The sequence below is a fragment of the Hemiscyllium ocellatum genome, chromosome 18 (genome assembly GCF_020745735.1).
Source record: "Hemiscyllium ocellatum isolate sHemOce1 chromosome 18, sHemOce1.pat.X.cur, whole genome shotgun sequence".
Lineage (NCBI taxonomy): Eukaryota > Metazoa > Chordata > Chondrichthyes > Orectolobiformes > Hemiscylliidae > Hemiscyllium > Hemiscyllium ocellatum.
Genome location: NC_083418.1, coordinates 43,399,221 through 43,413,055, shown reverse-complemented (window position 1 = coordinate 43,413,055; position 13,835 = coordinate 43,399,221). Strand labels below are relative to the sequence as shown.

Below are 13,835 nucleotides of genomic sequence, written 5' to 3'. Positions count from 1 at the left end.
GTGGTGCTGGAAAAGCACAGCCAGTCATGCAGCATCCGAGGAGCAGGAGAGTCGACGTTTCGACCATACGTTCTTCATCAGGAATGTCGGGGGGTTCCAAGGGAGCTGAGAAATGGGAGGGAGGGGTGAGGCTGGGGGGGTGGGGGGGGTGGGTAGGTAGCTGGGAATGCAATAGGTAGATGAAGGTGACAGAGATAGGTTGGAGAGGAGTGTGGAGCAGATAGAAGGGAAGAAAGATGGACAGGTAGGACAGTTCAAGGGGGAGGTGCTGAGTTGGAGGATTGAATTTGGGATAAGGCGAGAGGAGGGGAGATCAGAAAACTGGTGAAATTGACATTGATCCCATGTGGTTGGAGGGTCCCAAGGCGGAAGATCAGCTGTTCTTCCTCCAGGCATCAGGTAGCTAGAATTTGGCAATGGAGGCAGCCCAGGACTTGCACGTCCTTGATGGAGTGGGAGGGGGAGTTCAAGTGGTTGCCCAGAGGATGTGTCCTGGCAAGGTCTCTGAAGTGTTCTGCACGTTGGCTCCCCAATGTAGAGAAGATAAAATCAAGAAGAATGGGCACAGAAGTTGAGGTGTTCGGAGGTGCAGGAAAATTTCTGTCAGGTGTGGAAGGATCCTTTGGGACCTTGGATGGAGGTGAGGGAGAGGTGTGGGTACAGGTTTTACACCACTTGCGCTGGAAAGGGATGGTGCCAGGAGTAGACAGTGGTTGGTGGAGTGCGTGGACCTAACAAGGGAGTGGCAAAGAAAACGGTCTCTACGGAATGCAGATTGAGGTGGGGTCTCCAATTCGGCACCACCCTCTTGAACTGTCCATCTTCCTTCCCACCTATCCGCTCCACATTCCTCTCCGACCTGTCATCATCACCTCCCTATCTTCATCGACCTATCGCAGTCCCAGCTACCTTCCCTCCAACCCACCCCTTCTCATTTATCTCTCAGCCCCCTTGGGCGCTCCCCCCACCCACCACACATGCCTGATGAAGAGTTTTATGCTCGAAACGACAGGTCTCGTGCTCCTTGAATGCTGCTTGACCAGCTGTGCTTTTCCAGCACCACACTTTCTGACTTCCTTTGCTAAGCACCCAGTTACAGGTCAAAATGTGGAAAACATGCTGGATCAGTTAAAACTTTTAAAATATTGAACTAATTTTTAATACATTAAAATGCATTTCCCCCAGTGTAGAAAAATGATACACAAGCAGTGATTAAAGTAACATTAAACTGACTTAAAATTGTGCTGAGCTGCAAACAGCAGGGATTGGTTTCTTATTAAGAGGCATTAAGGATGTCTTGAATAGCTTTGTTTTTTATAAAGACATATCTACTAGCTTCCTACTTCCATGGAATTTTAAAAATGAATTTGGCCCTGACTGAAACTATAGGGGAGCTGAATACCTCCTTGTAATTAAAATGAAATTTTGTTTGTGTTCTTTTCTGGTATGCTACTGGCCTTAAAAGTATGCAATGTACAAGCCTTTACAGAGGCAGGAGGCAAACACACCACCCTTATAGGAAGCATTTTGATTTATTTTACTTTCATTACAATCTCCTACTCAATGAACAATATTAGGGAAATGGGGCAAGTTAATGAAATGCTAATGGTCAAATCTTCTTGTCTGGACTTGAGCCTCGTCAAACAGCAGTTAATATTTCCTAGGTTACATTAAATTTGACTCTGACCATTCGTGAACCCAAAATCCACATGGTCTTTCAAAATGTTCAGGCGTGGGTATCATTGCAGATCCTGGAGTTGAGTATCAATTAGACATCAGGTTTGGCAATCTGAACTCCCCAGAACGAAACACCCCATCACCAGGGATTGAACCATCCCGGAAGAAACCACAGTGGGTCAGAAATCAGATCCCCACCCCAACTTTAAGATCATAGATTCCTCTCACTCAGGTCAGAGTTGTGTAGGGACTTATCTGGTCCTGCTGGCTGCTCCTCAGCATTCGCCACCCAAATCGAAACCTAGCCTGTTAATCAGGTTCCCGACTTAGAAGCCAGTCCATCAGGACCAAGCAGTACCCAGTGTGGATTTAAAACTCCAGGACGTCAAGTCCCATTTCAGAGATTCATCAACCATCTTGGTAATACCCAGGTCAATGACTCCAAACAGGGTCACAAAGGAGTAGTGTCTCTCTGAAAAGGGGTATACATTTCAACGGCAAAGCCCAATGGTTGCAGGTCACCACTGAGTGAGTAATGATAGATTTTGAACTGATCAAATTTTGATTTTTCATTTTAGTCATTAAAAGATTGAGTGTACAAAAAGTAGTTATCGTCATTCATAATAGCTCCCTAAAAATAAACTGTAATCTTGTGTCTTCCCCATGTGAAGTTTTCTCAAGACTATATATATTTATGATTTGGAGAGCCGGTGTTGGACTGGGGTCCAACTACATATATTTATTTTAACTATATATATTTATTTAAACTATATATATATATATATATATATATATATGTTTACCTATGTGAAAGAATATTCACCATGCCAACTCCATATCTTCAAAAGCTCATAATGCTTGCTTTCAGCTTTTGAGGGAATATACCAAATATTGCAAAAGCAATGTTTAGTCCATCCAAAGATTATCTGGTTTGACGTGTAATTTCTACAACACAGATCCAATAATCAATGTTTGAACTGTGACAATTTCCTTAAATTGCCTCTCACCACACATTCTTAATTATCATTTCAGTATTCAAGACTTCCAGTATCTGCTATTGGTCTTGTTTTATTTTATTTTTGTATCTGAGAGATTACTTAAGTCATGCCATGGAATGGTGCAGAAATTCCTTAAATCAGTGAAACCTGTTTGACTCTGGAAGCAGCGTCTTTATTTGCAGCTGTAACAGCTGAATCTTTAGATAAATATCTATATTGGTCACGTGCACTAAAAACTGATAAAAAAAAGGAACCAAACAGTTGAGTCTCGAGTTTTGGCAATATAAGAAGTTGTGAGGAAACTCAAGACAAGGATCTAGTTAGCCAATAATGGTCAGACAATGAGAAATTCACATGGATTCTGAAGGCCACAAAAAACATTCAGAATCTAAGTTTTCGGCTGTTTGCCATATTCAAACTATGTGCCCAGACAACAAGTTCGTCTCCATTCTACAACAAAAATAATGTTAAGCATAACTGCACAAATTCCTTTTAAAAAGGATTTGAAATAAATTCACATTACTGAAACAAACCAAAACAAATTTAAAATAAGAATATGGTAAGAATTTATCCTTATATTTGGAACTTCATAGGGTTTTTCAATAGGTAGATATAACCAAGGATCATTTGTCAAGGTTCATTTTTTTCTGACAATTAAGGCATTCCTCATGACATAGATCTTTAAAGCTAATTAATCTTTTCGCAACGAATGGAATATCCATTTGGCATATACACTGTTTCTAAAAAACATGCAATATATTGTTGGATGACTTTAGGATGTATGGGTGTCAAATATGTAACGTGAACAGTATTTATTTAAGCCTGTTAATATAGAATTTCTGGCACTGTAGTGATCATCAATTAGAGGACACAAACCTACACATGCCTTTCCGAACTCGAGTTGCAAAGCTAAGTATTCAGTCAACTATTGAAACGCCAGAGGCTTTTTGTTATGTTTTGTGTTCTTTAAAATTTGAGCTGCTAATTCTACAAAACAATAAAATTGATTGTTTTTAAAATCTTACCCAGACTAGGAAAGTGGAGGAAAAAGAAAAAAATCATCTTTATTCTGCAACAGCATTAATCCACAGCACTTACCATAATTCCACACACCAGCTACTCCTCTGAGCTTCTAACTGTAATGGCTCATTTAGCAATATCACTTCAGATTCTTATAGCCAGGAAAAATGAGAAACCAGAGATGGTTGCCCTATTAACCTGCCTGGAGTTTAAACTTGAAACATAAAATTTAAATAAAGGCGGCACTAACGACTGTACCACCTAATCTCTAATTGATAGTGTTGTAATATTAAATTAACATTCAGCCAACAAATCACTGGGAATAAGACTAAACCATCAGGTACCAAACACATACTAGTTTATGTCCAAATTCCCTTTAAAATGCTCAAGATTTTTAAAACAATAATTAAGATATGGTCGACTTATTTTTAAATATCTACTTCTTATGCTTTCATGAAAATATTTTAGATTGTATGACTTCAAATAGAATAAAACAAGTCCCCTGAACTTACAGTATGCTTCCTAAGAAGAAACATTAGATGGCTATCAATTTTAGTATTTTCGAACTCTTTTCACAATTAGTTTTTTTCCTCCATGATCAACTAAAACAAATACTTTATCTCTTTTGGTGGTTATGGAAACTTGCTAAGTGGAAATTGGCTGTTTTTGACTACTATCAACTGTGACTACAGTCCAAAAGTAATTAATTTCCCATGAATACTTAGCTATATCAGATGATATAAAGATCTCTTAAATAAACAAAATCTTTCTTTTTGAGTAAAAACCCATCATCATATCTTCTGCAAAGTACATTTCTTTGTGAGAAAATACTTGGCGAAGTTGAGGTTTGTTCAGTATCATTTGGTTAAATGATGCAAAATTCATTACTAAAATGTTTGCTAGTTTCCATAGACTTACATTTCTATTTTGAGACTTTTTTTGAAAAAGACATCATCCATGCTCATTTCTCATTCAACTTACCACCACACTATTGAACCTGATTGCATCTATTCCAGTAAACATTAGTTAATACTACTCACATACAATGCAACACCGTTACTGCAAGATTAATAATCCTATGTGGAAATTATGACTGGAGAATAATTTGGTGTAACACGACAAGACCTGCATTTCTCTACACTTCTGTATGTAACTCAGTTTTCTGCCTGAATATTGGAATTTTGCACAAGTTGTCCCTGACACAGTGAAAATGCCAGTTTGAGCAGATGTCCATTAACAAATCCCTTGGAGCAATAATTCCATTCCCGTAATCATCACGTGTCAACTACACATTAAGTACAAGCATTCTCAACAATTACCATGACCGCAGCTGTTTAGAAAAGACTGTTCAAATAGAGGGAGACCAATCCCTTTACTCACCGTATGTACTCTAAGAAGATACAAGTGAATTGTTCTCAACCATTCCTGCATCTCAAGGTTTACATAACAACTATGCACTGAATAATGCTTAAAAAAAGACATTTTGTCAAAGTCTTTTAGTTTGCATTCATCAGTCAGTCTACAAAGTACTGGGCCCACTGCATTCACATGCAGCACACTTCAAGCCAGCTGACAAGCCTAAGTTGCATGTCAGCCTAATTCTTTGCACGTTCACAATAATTTAAAATGCAATTTCACAGTTGGACAACATATCTAATGTTGGACACTTGTTTAGAGTTTTGCAAGAAGGTGCTGATTAAGTATGTTCAGTACCTTGCTTATTATGAACTTTCAAAGGGACATGCTGGGATACAACAGGAAAGTCTTTTGGACATACTGCCTGCATAGCAGACATCACACAGGCAATGAAATTTGTACACTCATTTACTGCAACAGGTCAATGATCCTTTTTGCTTAACAGCAGCATCCTGTTATTGCCAAATATAGTAGCAGCGTGGAAGAGGTGACCCTGTTGCTCAAAGCTTTGACATGCCTTAACTGCCTGGTCACTCTTCAGGACCAAATAATGATGGTCTTAGATCTGTTTATAAGTTTGCAAAATATTTAGAGAGAAATAATGTGATTAATATCGTCATAAGCCCACCGAATGGCTTTGACATCAACATCAAGTTTGCAGAGTGAATCAACAGATAGGGGCCCAGAGATTTTGGTATTCTCTTCTTATGCAATATAAATGCTGTTTTCCCTTTGCCTTGGTAATTCTTTTGCAAATTATCCTGATGACTGTGAGCCAAAAAACTCAACAAATTGTCTTTTGTCCACTATACTCTTGTTCTGTACCACCAAAGAACTAATTATTCACTGTTTGAGATTTACAGTTAAACTGTGAAGTATTATTCACATTCTTTGATAGGTCTTCTGACATTATTTGATTACTCCATGTCCTTTCTCTTCTAATCACTGATTTTTTTTTAGAAATTAAATATTGCATTGCTCTGACCATACTCGATAGCTACGTTCTACAGTTGTATCTTTTGTGCTGAGTATTCTAAATACCTATATCACGAGCTCCATTTTGTAAACTCCAGTTCACCAGCAGTTTTTTTTTACTTAAAACTTCAGTGGTTTGAGCAATAACCAAAGTAACTTCTATAATGCGAAGTTTATCGGGTAAACAGTAGATTAGATTAGATTAGATTACACTTACAGTGTGGAAACAGGCCCTTTGGCCCAACAAGTCCACACCGACCCGCCGAAGCGCAACCCACCCATACCCCTACATTTACCCCTTACCTAACACTACGGGCAATTTAGCTTGGCCAATTCACCTGACCCGCACATCTTTGTGACTGTGGGAGGAAACCGGAGCACCCGGAGGAAACCCACGCAGACACGGGGAGAACGTGCAAACTCCACACTGTCAGTCACCTGAGTCGGGAATTGAACCCGGGTCTACAGGCGCTGTGAGGCAGCAGTGCTAACCACTGTGCCACCGTGCCGCCCACTAATGGGCAGGATAAGAGTAGGTTAGTAGGTTATGGATGTAGGCTTTACTTCACTGCTTGTGAAAGTTTGTGACATCTGAAACAGAGAAGTAAGTGTCAAAAGCTGATTTTTCGGATTTATACTCAAAACACATATGGTTATACATCCAGGTTTGCCTAACTGATTTCTACACGGAGGTCACCGCTGCTGCATACTAACGTTGTTTTCTTTTTATGTTGAGGAGCATTCTGATAATTTTGTTTAATTATTGCTTTGTCTCTTTGTGTTTAGTTTTGTTGTGGCTACTCTGGAATTTTCTATTTTCACAGTACTGGTTGTTCTTGAAGTTTTGGACTTTGTCTGCTTATGTTTGTATTTTGTGTCTGTATTTACTCAGATGGTGATCACAGAGTATTTCATAGAATCCCTACAGCGTGGAAACAGGCCCTACAGCCCAACAAGTCCACACGGACCCTCCAAAGAGTATCCCACTCAAACTCAGTCCCCACTGGGTGCATCCTAGGTTCAATTCCAGCCTCGGGTGACTGCCTGTGTGGAGTTTGCACAGTCTCATAGTGTCTGCGTGGGTTTCCTCTGGGTGCTCCAGTTTCCTCCCACAGTCCAAAGATGTGCAGATCGGGTGAATTGGCCATGCTAAATTGCCCACAGTGTTAGGTACATTAGTCAGAGGGAAATGGGTCTGGGTGGGTTACTCTTTGGATGGTCGGTGTGGACTGGTTGGGCCAAAGGACCTGTTTCCACATTTTTTACCCCTCTATATTTACCCCTGATTAATGCACCTAACCGACACATCCCTGAACACCACGGGCAATCTAGCATGGTCAATTCATCTAACCTGCACATCTTTAGACTGTGGGAGGAAACTGGAGCACCCGGAAGAAATCCATGCAGAAAGAGGGAAAATATGCAAATTCCACTGGGTCCCTGGTGCTGTGAGGCAGCAGTGCTAACCACTGAGCCACCGTGTCATCTCCTGAAAGTAGGCTTAACTGCCTACGTCTGTTCCCAAATCGTATAGTCTTATGGTAGAAATCATAAGACTTCCAGTTGGGACAGAAATGAGGAGGAATTTCTAATGTTAGAAATCATAAGACTATAAGATTTGGGAGCAGAAGTAGGCAAGTCAGCCTATTGATCTGCTCTACCTTTCAATGAGGTCATGGTAGAGATGATAATCCTCAATTCCACTTTCTTATCTTTCCCCCAGAAGTCTGCATTCCCTTACTGATTAAACATCTGTTCTATCTCAGCCTCAAATAGACTTAACAATACAGTCTCCACAGCTCTCTATGTTAAAAAATATCACAGATTTCCCTCTGATGGAAGAAATTCCTCCACTTTTCTGTCCCAACTGGGCAACCTCTTACTTTGAGGTTATGCCCTCTGGTCCTGGACCCTCCCACAAAATGGAAACCACCTTTCTGCATCTAGCTTGTCAAACCCCTAATCTTGTATGTTTCAATTAGGTCATTTCTCATTCTTCTAAACCTCAATCCGTTCAAGTCCAACGTCTCTGCAAAAGAAAATCCCTTCATAGCCAGGACTAACCTAATTAACCTGCTTTGCCTCCAATGTCAGTGTCTCTTTTCTTAGATAAGGGGATCAAAATCATTCACAGCATTCCACTTGAAGTCTACCATTGTATTGTTTTTGAAAGACATACCTACTTTTACACTCTATTCCCTTTGAAATAACAACCAAGATTCAGTTTTCTTTCCGTATTTTCTACTGGTCTTGTAAGCTTCTGTGATTTATGCACAAATATCCATAAATCCCTCTGTGTTCCAGCTTTCTGCAGTCTTTCTCCACTTAAATAATTTTCAGCTCCTCTATTATTCATGCCAGAGTGCATAACTTCACATTTTCCTACATTATGAGACTAGTTTCAGAAAATCTTGCATGGTCCAAGATAACTTTTAACTGGTGAATCATTCAATTACATTTTGCATAGAAGGCCCTATTAGGGCCATTCAAACTTGATAGCTCTGGAAAGCAACTATGCTAGAACAAAGAATATTGAGCAATAAAGTGATACAGATATTCTGGCATTTCCCTGGATAACAGCGTAGATAGGCAGTGAAAACTATGCCGAAGCAATGAGAAAATTTGTGCGATATTTCCTTTGGAGATTGCAAACTCCTTATTTAATGTAGTTTTTTTTTAAAAAAAGAGATGACAGTCTGGGACACATCTCTCACCTGGTGCTCGTGTCACAAGCTGCTTTGGTTGCTCCAGCTGTGTGATTAGCGCTGGCATTTTTGTTGGCAGTCATCCTTACCAATCCCCTCAGTATCCCTGGTCACCTGCAGAGGAAAGATGACGTCTCATTAACTTGCATCAACCTTTCAATCTAAACTCGGTAGACAATAATGGATCATCATTAACATGGGTCACCAAGTTAAAACCCCTTCATTGTGATGGAGATAAAACTGTATCGTGTAGCAATTCACCTTTCATCAGGTACTAATTGTGAATTTGGATTTCAATACATAGAATTGCTTGGTACGTAAGATTTGTTGTTCACTGTGCTAGTGTTTCAAACAAAAACAAGTATTATACAACACACTTCGTATAATAAAACATCCCAATTCACTTCACAGGAGCATAGTCAGACAAAAATTAGTACCAAACCGCGATGGATTTATTTATAAACGAATTAGTTCGTTTTGAAAAGGTTTCCCATTCTGACCCATTATTTTCTCTATCCAATGGCCCTGGCATTATTTAGTGACATTTGGTGAACTCTGCTTTAAGCTTACACAGACAGAATGCTGTAACTGCATCACGAAGCATATGCAATCCACAAGTTCAATGCAATATTGAGTCAATTGTATCAAATGCCCAGAGGCAACATAAAACGCAGTTTTTTTTAAAAATGTCTCATTTTTTTAAACATTTACCACTGACATACTCTTGTGCCATTTCTTGCTAAGAAACATTTTGTAAATTGTACGATTTAGAGGCATGAAAAAAGTGAATTGAATGCTTTAGAATGGCTTCCTCAACAGTTGTCCTTTCTTTCCCCATGGTGGTTTCTTTGACTCAATTCATAGGCATCAATAAAATGCAAATTTCTCATTGTGGAGGTTGCAAGTCTGAAATCATAATCAACCCACAGGTCACATGTTCTTGAAACATAAATACACTGCCTCAGACACACACTCACATTTATAAACAGTGGGCTTACACTATAGCATTAGTACACAGCAACTCCCTTGAATCATTCATCAAGTTACCAGCATAATCTAAAGGGTGCATTCTACAATACGGGTTGCATTTTGTTAAACAGCTCTCCTGCTTTTTTCTTGAATTAAGCCAAAATTAAAGCTCCCCGTTTGAATCAACAGCTGGTGGAAATCTGTGACCAAGTTGTTAAACAGTGGATTCAATTTCTGAGATTATACTTCTTTCACATCCAAAGATCACTACTCAGTTAAGTTTCAGTGATTTTTCAGCCAATCGCCTGGAGAAAATAGAAGCACAGCAATGGATTTGCATTCCAAACTATTTGAAACCTTTATATGGATTACAAATGCATACAAGTCACAGGATCTTTCTGACGGTTTATCAGTTGAAGACATTTTTTCTTCCCTGGAATGCAGCAGCTTCTACTGCCTTTGTCCTTCACAGTGATAGAAGTTGGCAATGAAAGGCATTTGAAAGGTATTGGTCAAAACAGCCTTTACAAAGTGCTGCAGTGCATCTTGTATATGGTGCACACTGCTGTCAGTGATAGAGGAAGTGAATAATGGTGAAGGATGGAAAGCAAATAAAGTGCACAGCTTTGAACTGGGTATTGCTAACATTTTTAATGTTACTGCAATCACATTCATATGGGATGATAGAGGTTATTCCATCATACTCGCGACTTGAGCCTTGTTGGAGCTAGATAAAATTCAGACCAACCCAGAACTATTTAGTCAAAGATTGTACCTCCCATATATGCTGTAGGAGATCATTTGACAGCCACTGCTCTCAAAAAGAGAGACTATACTCCTGTGAAGTGAATTGGGACGTTTTATTATATTAACTGTGTTGTATAATACTGGTTATCTGTTTGAAACACTAGCACAGTTAATAGCAATTCTTATGTACCAAACAATCTCGAACAACAAGGAGATCCAATTCCAGATCAGTTGTACCAGCTGCATATTGTACAAACTACAACAGCCAATTTTTGACAATAATGACCTCTACAAGCCAACGAAAGCTCGTGTACAGAACAGATGTTGTTACCACACTCCTATGATGCAGTTGGAACTGTGCATCAACGGCACAGAGAAGTGTTAGAGAGATTCCACCGGCAATGCCTCGGATGCATTCACTGGATTTGATGGGAGGATTGCAACCAAATGTTAGTGTCCTACTTAAAGCCAGCCTGACAAATATTCATGGAAAAATCCTTCAAAACCAGCTACCACAAACTGCACACAGATGGCTGAAGCATCTCTTTGACCAACTCCTACTTGCTCAATTCTCAAATGGTCAACATTTCAGGAAAGGACAACACAAACACTATAAAGACATTCTGCAGCTCTTCTTGATGCACAGAAGCATTGACTTTAATAACTGAGTAGAACTTGTTACCAATCATTTAGAAGGGCAATATCTCATCCATCAAACTGCACCATGCTTGGAGTCTATACATCTTAAATGAGGAGGCATGCTGGTGCAGAAAGAAAGGAAAGCAAGCAAATCTTGTTGTCTAGATCTATTGCCTTGTGGGACATCCTGCCTCGTGGGCATAAAGACAGATCGGTCAAGAATCAACCTGTTCAGTCAATTGAAGATTGAAGCAGAAAATTACAAACTTGAGTAGGTGCCATCCTCGATTGGACCCTTCTCAGCTAGAAACGAGTATACTCGGTGACTCATACATCTGGTAGCTGTGTCTCTTCCGCCTCAGGCATTGCAAGAAGTGTTGACGCACCACATCGACAATGATGAGATGAAGAACAGGTTTGGGGGAGTCACAAGGTGAATTATTCATCTCAGAATTCCCAATGTCTGACCTCTTCAGCTCGATGGTAACTCCCAGGATGTTGATGATGTCGTTTTATACAAAGGAGGGGAGATGGTTAGATTGTCTTTTATTGGAGATGGCACTTGTGTGATGTCAATGTTCCTTCTATCAAGCAAAGCCTGAATATTGTCTGGGTCCTACTGCATATTGACATGGACTGTTTCCGTTTCCGAAGAGTCACAACTTGCGCTGAACATTGCGCAATCATCCATGAATATATCCACTTCTGATCTTATCATGAAGATGGTAAAAGCAGAGGATGTTTTGGCCAATAACATTACCTTCAGGAACTGCTGCAGCCATGTCCAGGAACTGAGATTATCAAATTCCAATTACCACAAGCATTTTTCTTTATGCTAGATATGAATCTGACCACCAGAGAGAGAGACTTTCCCCAATTCTCATTGGCTTCAATTCTGCTCAGACCTTTGATGTCAGATTTAGCCTTCTGTCCACTGAATGCTGCCTAACTTCAAGGGCAGTCACTTTCATGTCCTCTCTTCCATCCACATCTACAGCAAGGCTACAATAAACCTTGGAGCTAGTCTGGCGTTGGCAAAACACAGATGGCACCTCGTAAGCAGGTCACTGTTACGACAGTGTTCTTTTTTAAACATTGTCAATGACACTTTCACCACTTTAATGATTGTGAGGAGGCTAATGGGGCTGTTACTGGCTGAGTTAGGTTTGTCCTGTTTGTGGGCTGGATTTCAAATCTCATATTTCTGGATAATGTCTATGCTGTAACTGTACTGGAACAGCTTGGAAACAGGTTCAGGTAGTTTTGGAGCACTTGTCTTTAGTATTATTGCAGAGATGTTGTCAGGGCTGTTAGCCTTTACAGCATCCGGTGTCTTCAACAGTTCCTTTAAATCATTTCGAATCAATCAAATTGGCTGAAGACCAGCATCAGTGATATTGGGGATCACAGGAGAAGGCTGAGTCAAATGTTCACATTGTCACTTTTGGCTGTAGATGATTGAATGTGTTTCAGCCTTGTCTTTTGCACCGATGTGCAACATTCAGCGGAAAGTTAAATATTTAACTCCTGATCTTAAATATTTAAGATCAGGAATAGGCCATTTGGCTCCTCAATCCTATTTCACTTGAAGTAATATTTTATCCAGATTTATTTCACTTCCTTATTTGGTCACGTCAACCAAAGCAGTGAGAAACTGGGGAAAAGAGGAAGGTCAACTGAAAATCTATCCGACAAAATATTAGTTTCAAACACCCACTTATATTCATAGTGCCTATAAATGTACTGAAACTTCCCAAGGATTTTTATAGGAATATTCTAACACCAAGTTTGACATCAAGCCATATGACAAGATGCTGAATCAGGTAGGTAAAAACAATGACTGCAGCTGCTGAAAAACAGATTCTGGATTAGTGGCGCTGAAAGAGCACAGCAGTTCAGGCAGCATTCAAGGAGCAGTAAAATCGACGTTTCGGGCAAAAGCCCTTCATCAGGAATAAAGGCAGAGAGCCTGAAGGGTGGAGAGATAAGCTAGAGGAGGGTGGGGGTGGAGAGAAAGTAGCATAGAGTACAACAGATGAGTGGGGGAGGGGATGAAGGTGATAGGTCAGGGAGGAGGGAGGAGTGGATAGGTAGAAAAGAAGATAGGCAGGTAGGACAAGCCATGGGGACACAGTGCTGAGCTGGAAGTTTGGAACTAGGGTGAGGTGTGGTAGGGTAAGGGGAAATGAGGAAACTGTTGAAGTCCACATTGATGTCCTGGGGTTGAAGTGTTTCAAGGTGGAAGATGAGGCGTTCTTCCTCCAGGCATCGGGTGGTGAGGGAGCGGCGGCGAAGGAGGCCCAGGCCTCCATGTCCTCGGCAGAATGGGAGGGAGAGTTGAAATGTTGAGCCACAGGGCAGTGTGGTTGATTGGTGTGCCCAGAGATGTTCCCTAAAGTGCTCTGCTAGGAGGCGTACAGTCTCCCCAATGTAGAGGAGACTGCATCGGGAGCAATCGATACAATAAATGATATTGGCAGATGTGCAAGTAAAGCTTTGATGGATGTGGAAAGCTCCTTTAGGGTCTTGGATGGAGGTGAGGGAGGTGGTGTGGGTGCAGGTTTTGCAATTCCTGCGGTGGCAGGGGAAGGTGCCAGGAAGGGAGGGTGGGTTGTAAGGGGGGGGGAGGCATGGACCTGACCAGGTAGTCACGGAGGGAACAGTCTTTACGGAAGGTGGAAAGGGGTGG

At 40.6% G+C, this 13,835-nt stretch overlaps 1 protein-coding gene across 5 annotated transcripts in view; it reads right to left on the bottom strand.

Moving 5' to 3' along the window:
* The window catches only part of dennd2b (DENN domain containing 2B), a 457,469-nt gene that overhangs the window by 220,205 nt on the left and 223,429 nt on the right, over window positions 1-13,835 (bottom strand). For all 5 annotated transcript variants that reach the window (XM_060838921.1, XM_060838918.1, XM_060838922.1 and 2 more), the window contains exon 2: window positions 8,801-8,905. In XM_060838921.1, the coding sequence (XP_060694904.1) occupies window positions 8,801-8,874 (74 nt within the window). In that variant the 5' untranslated portion in view covers window positions 8,875-8,905. The remainder of the gene's footprint in view (window positions 1-8,800; window positions 8,906-13,835) is intronic.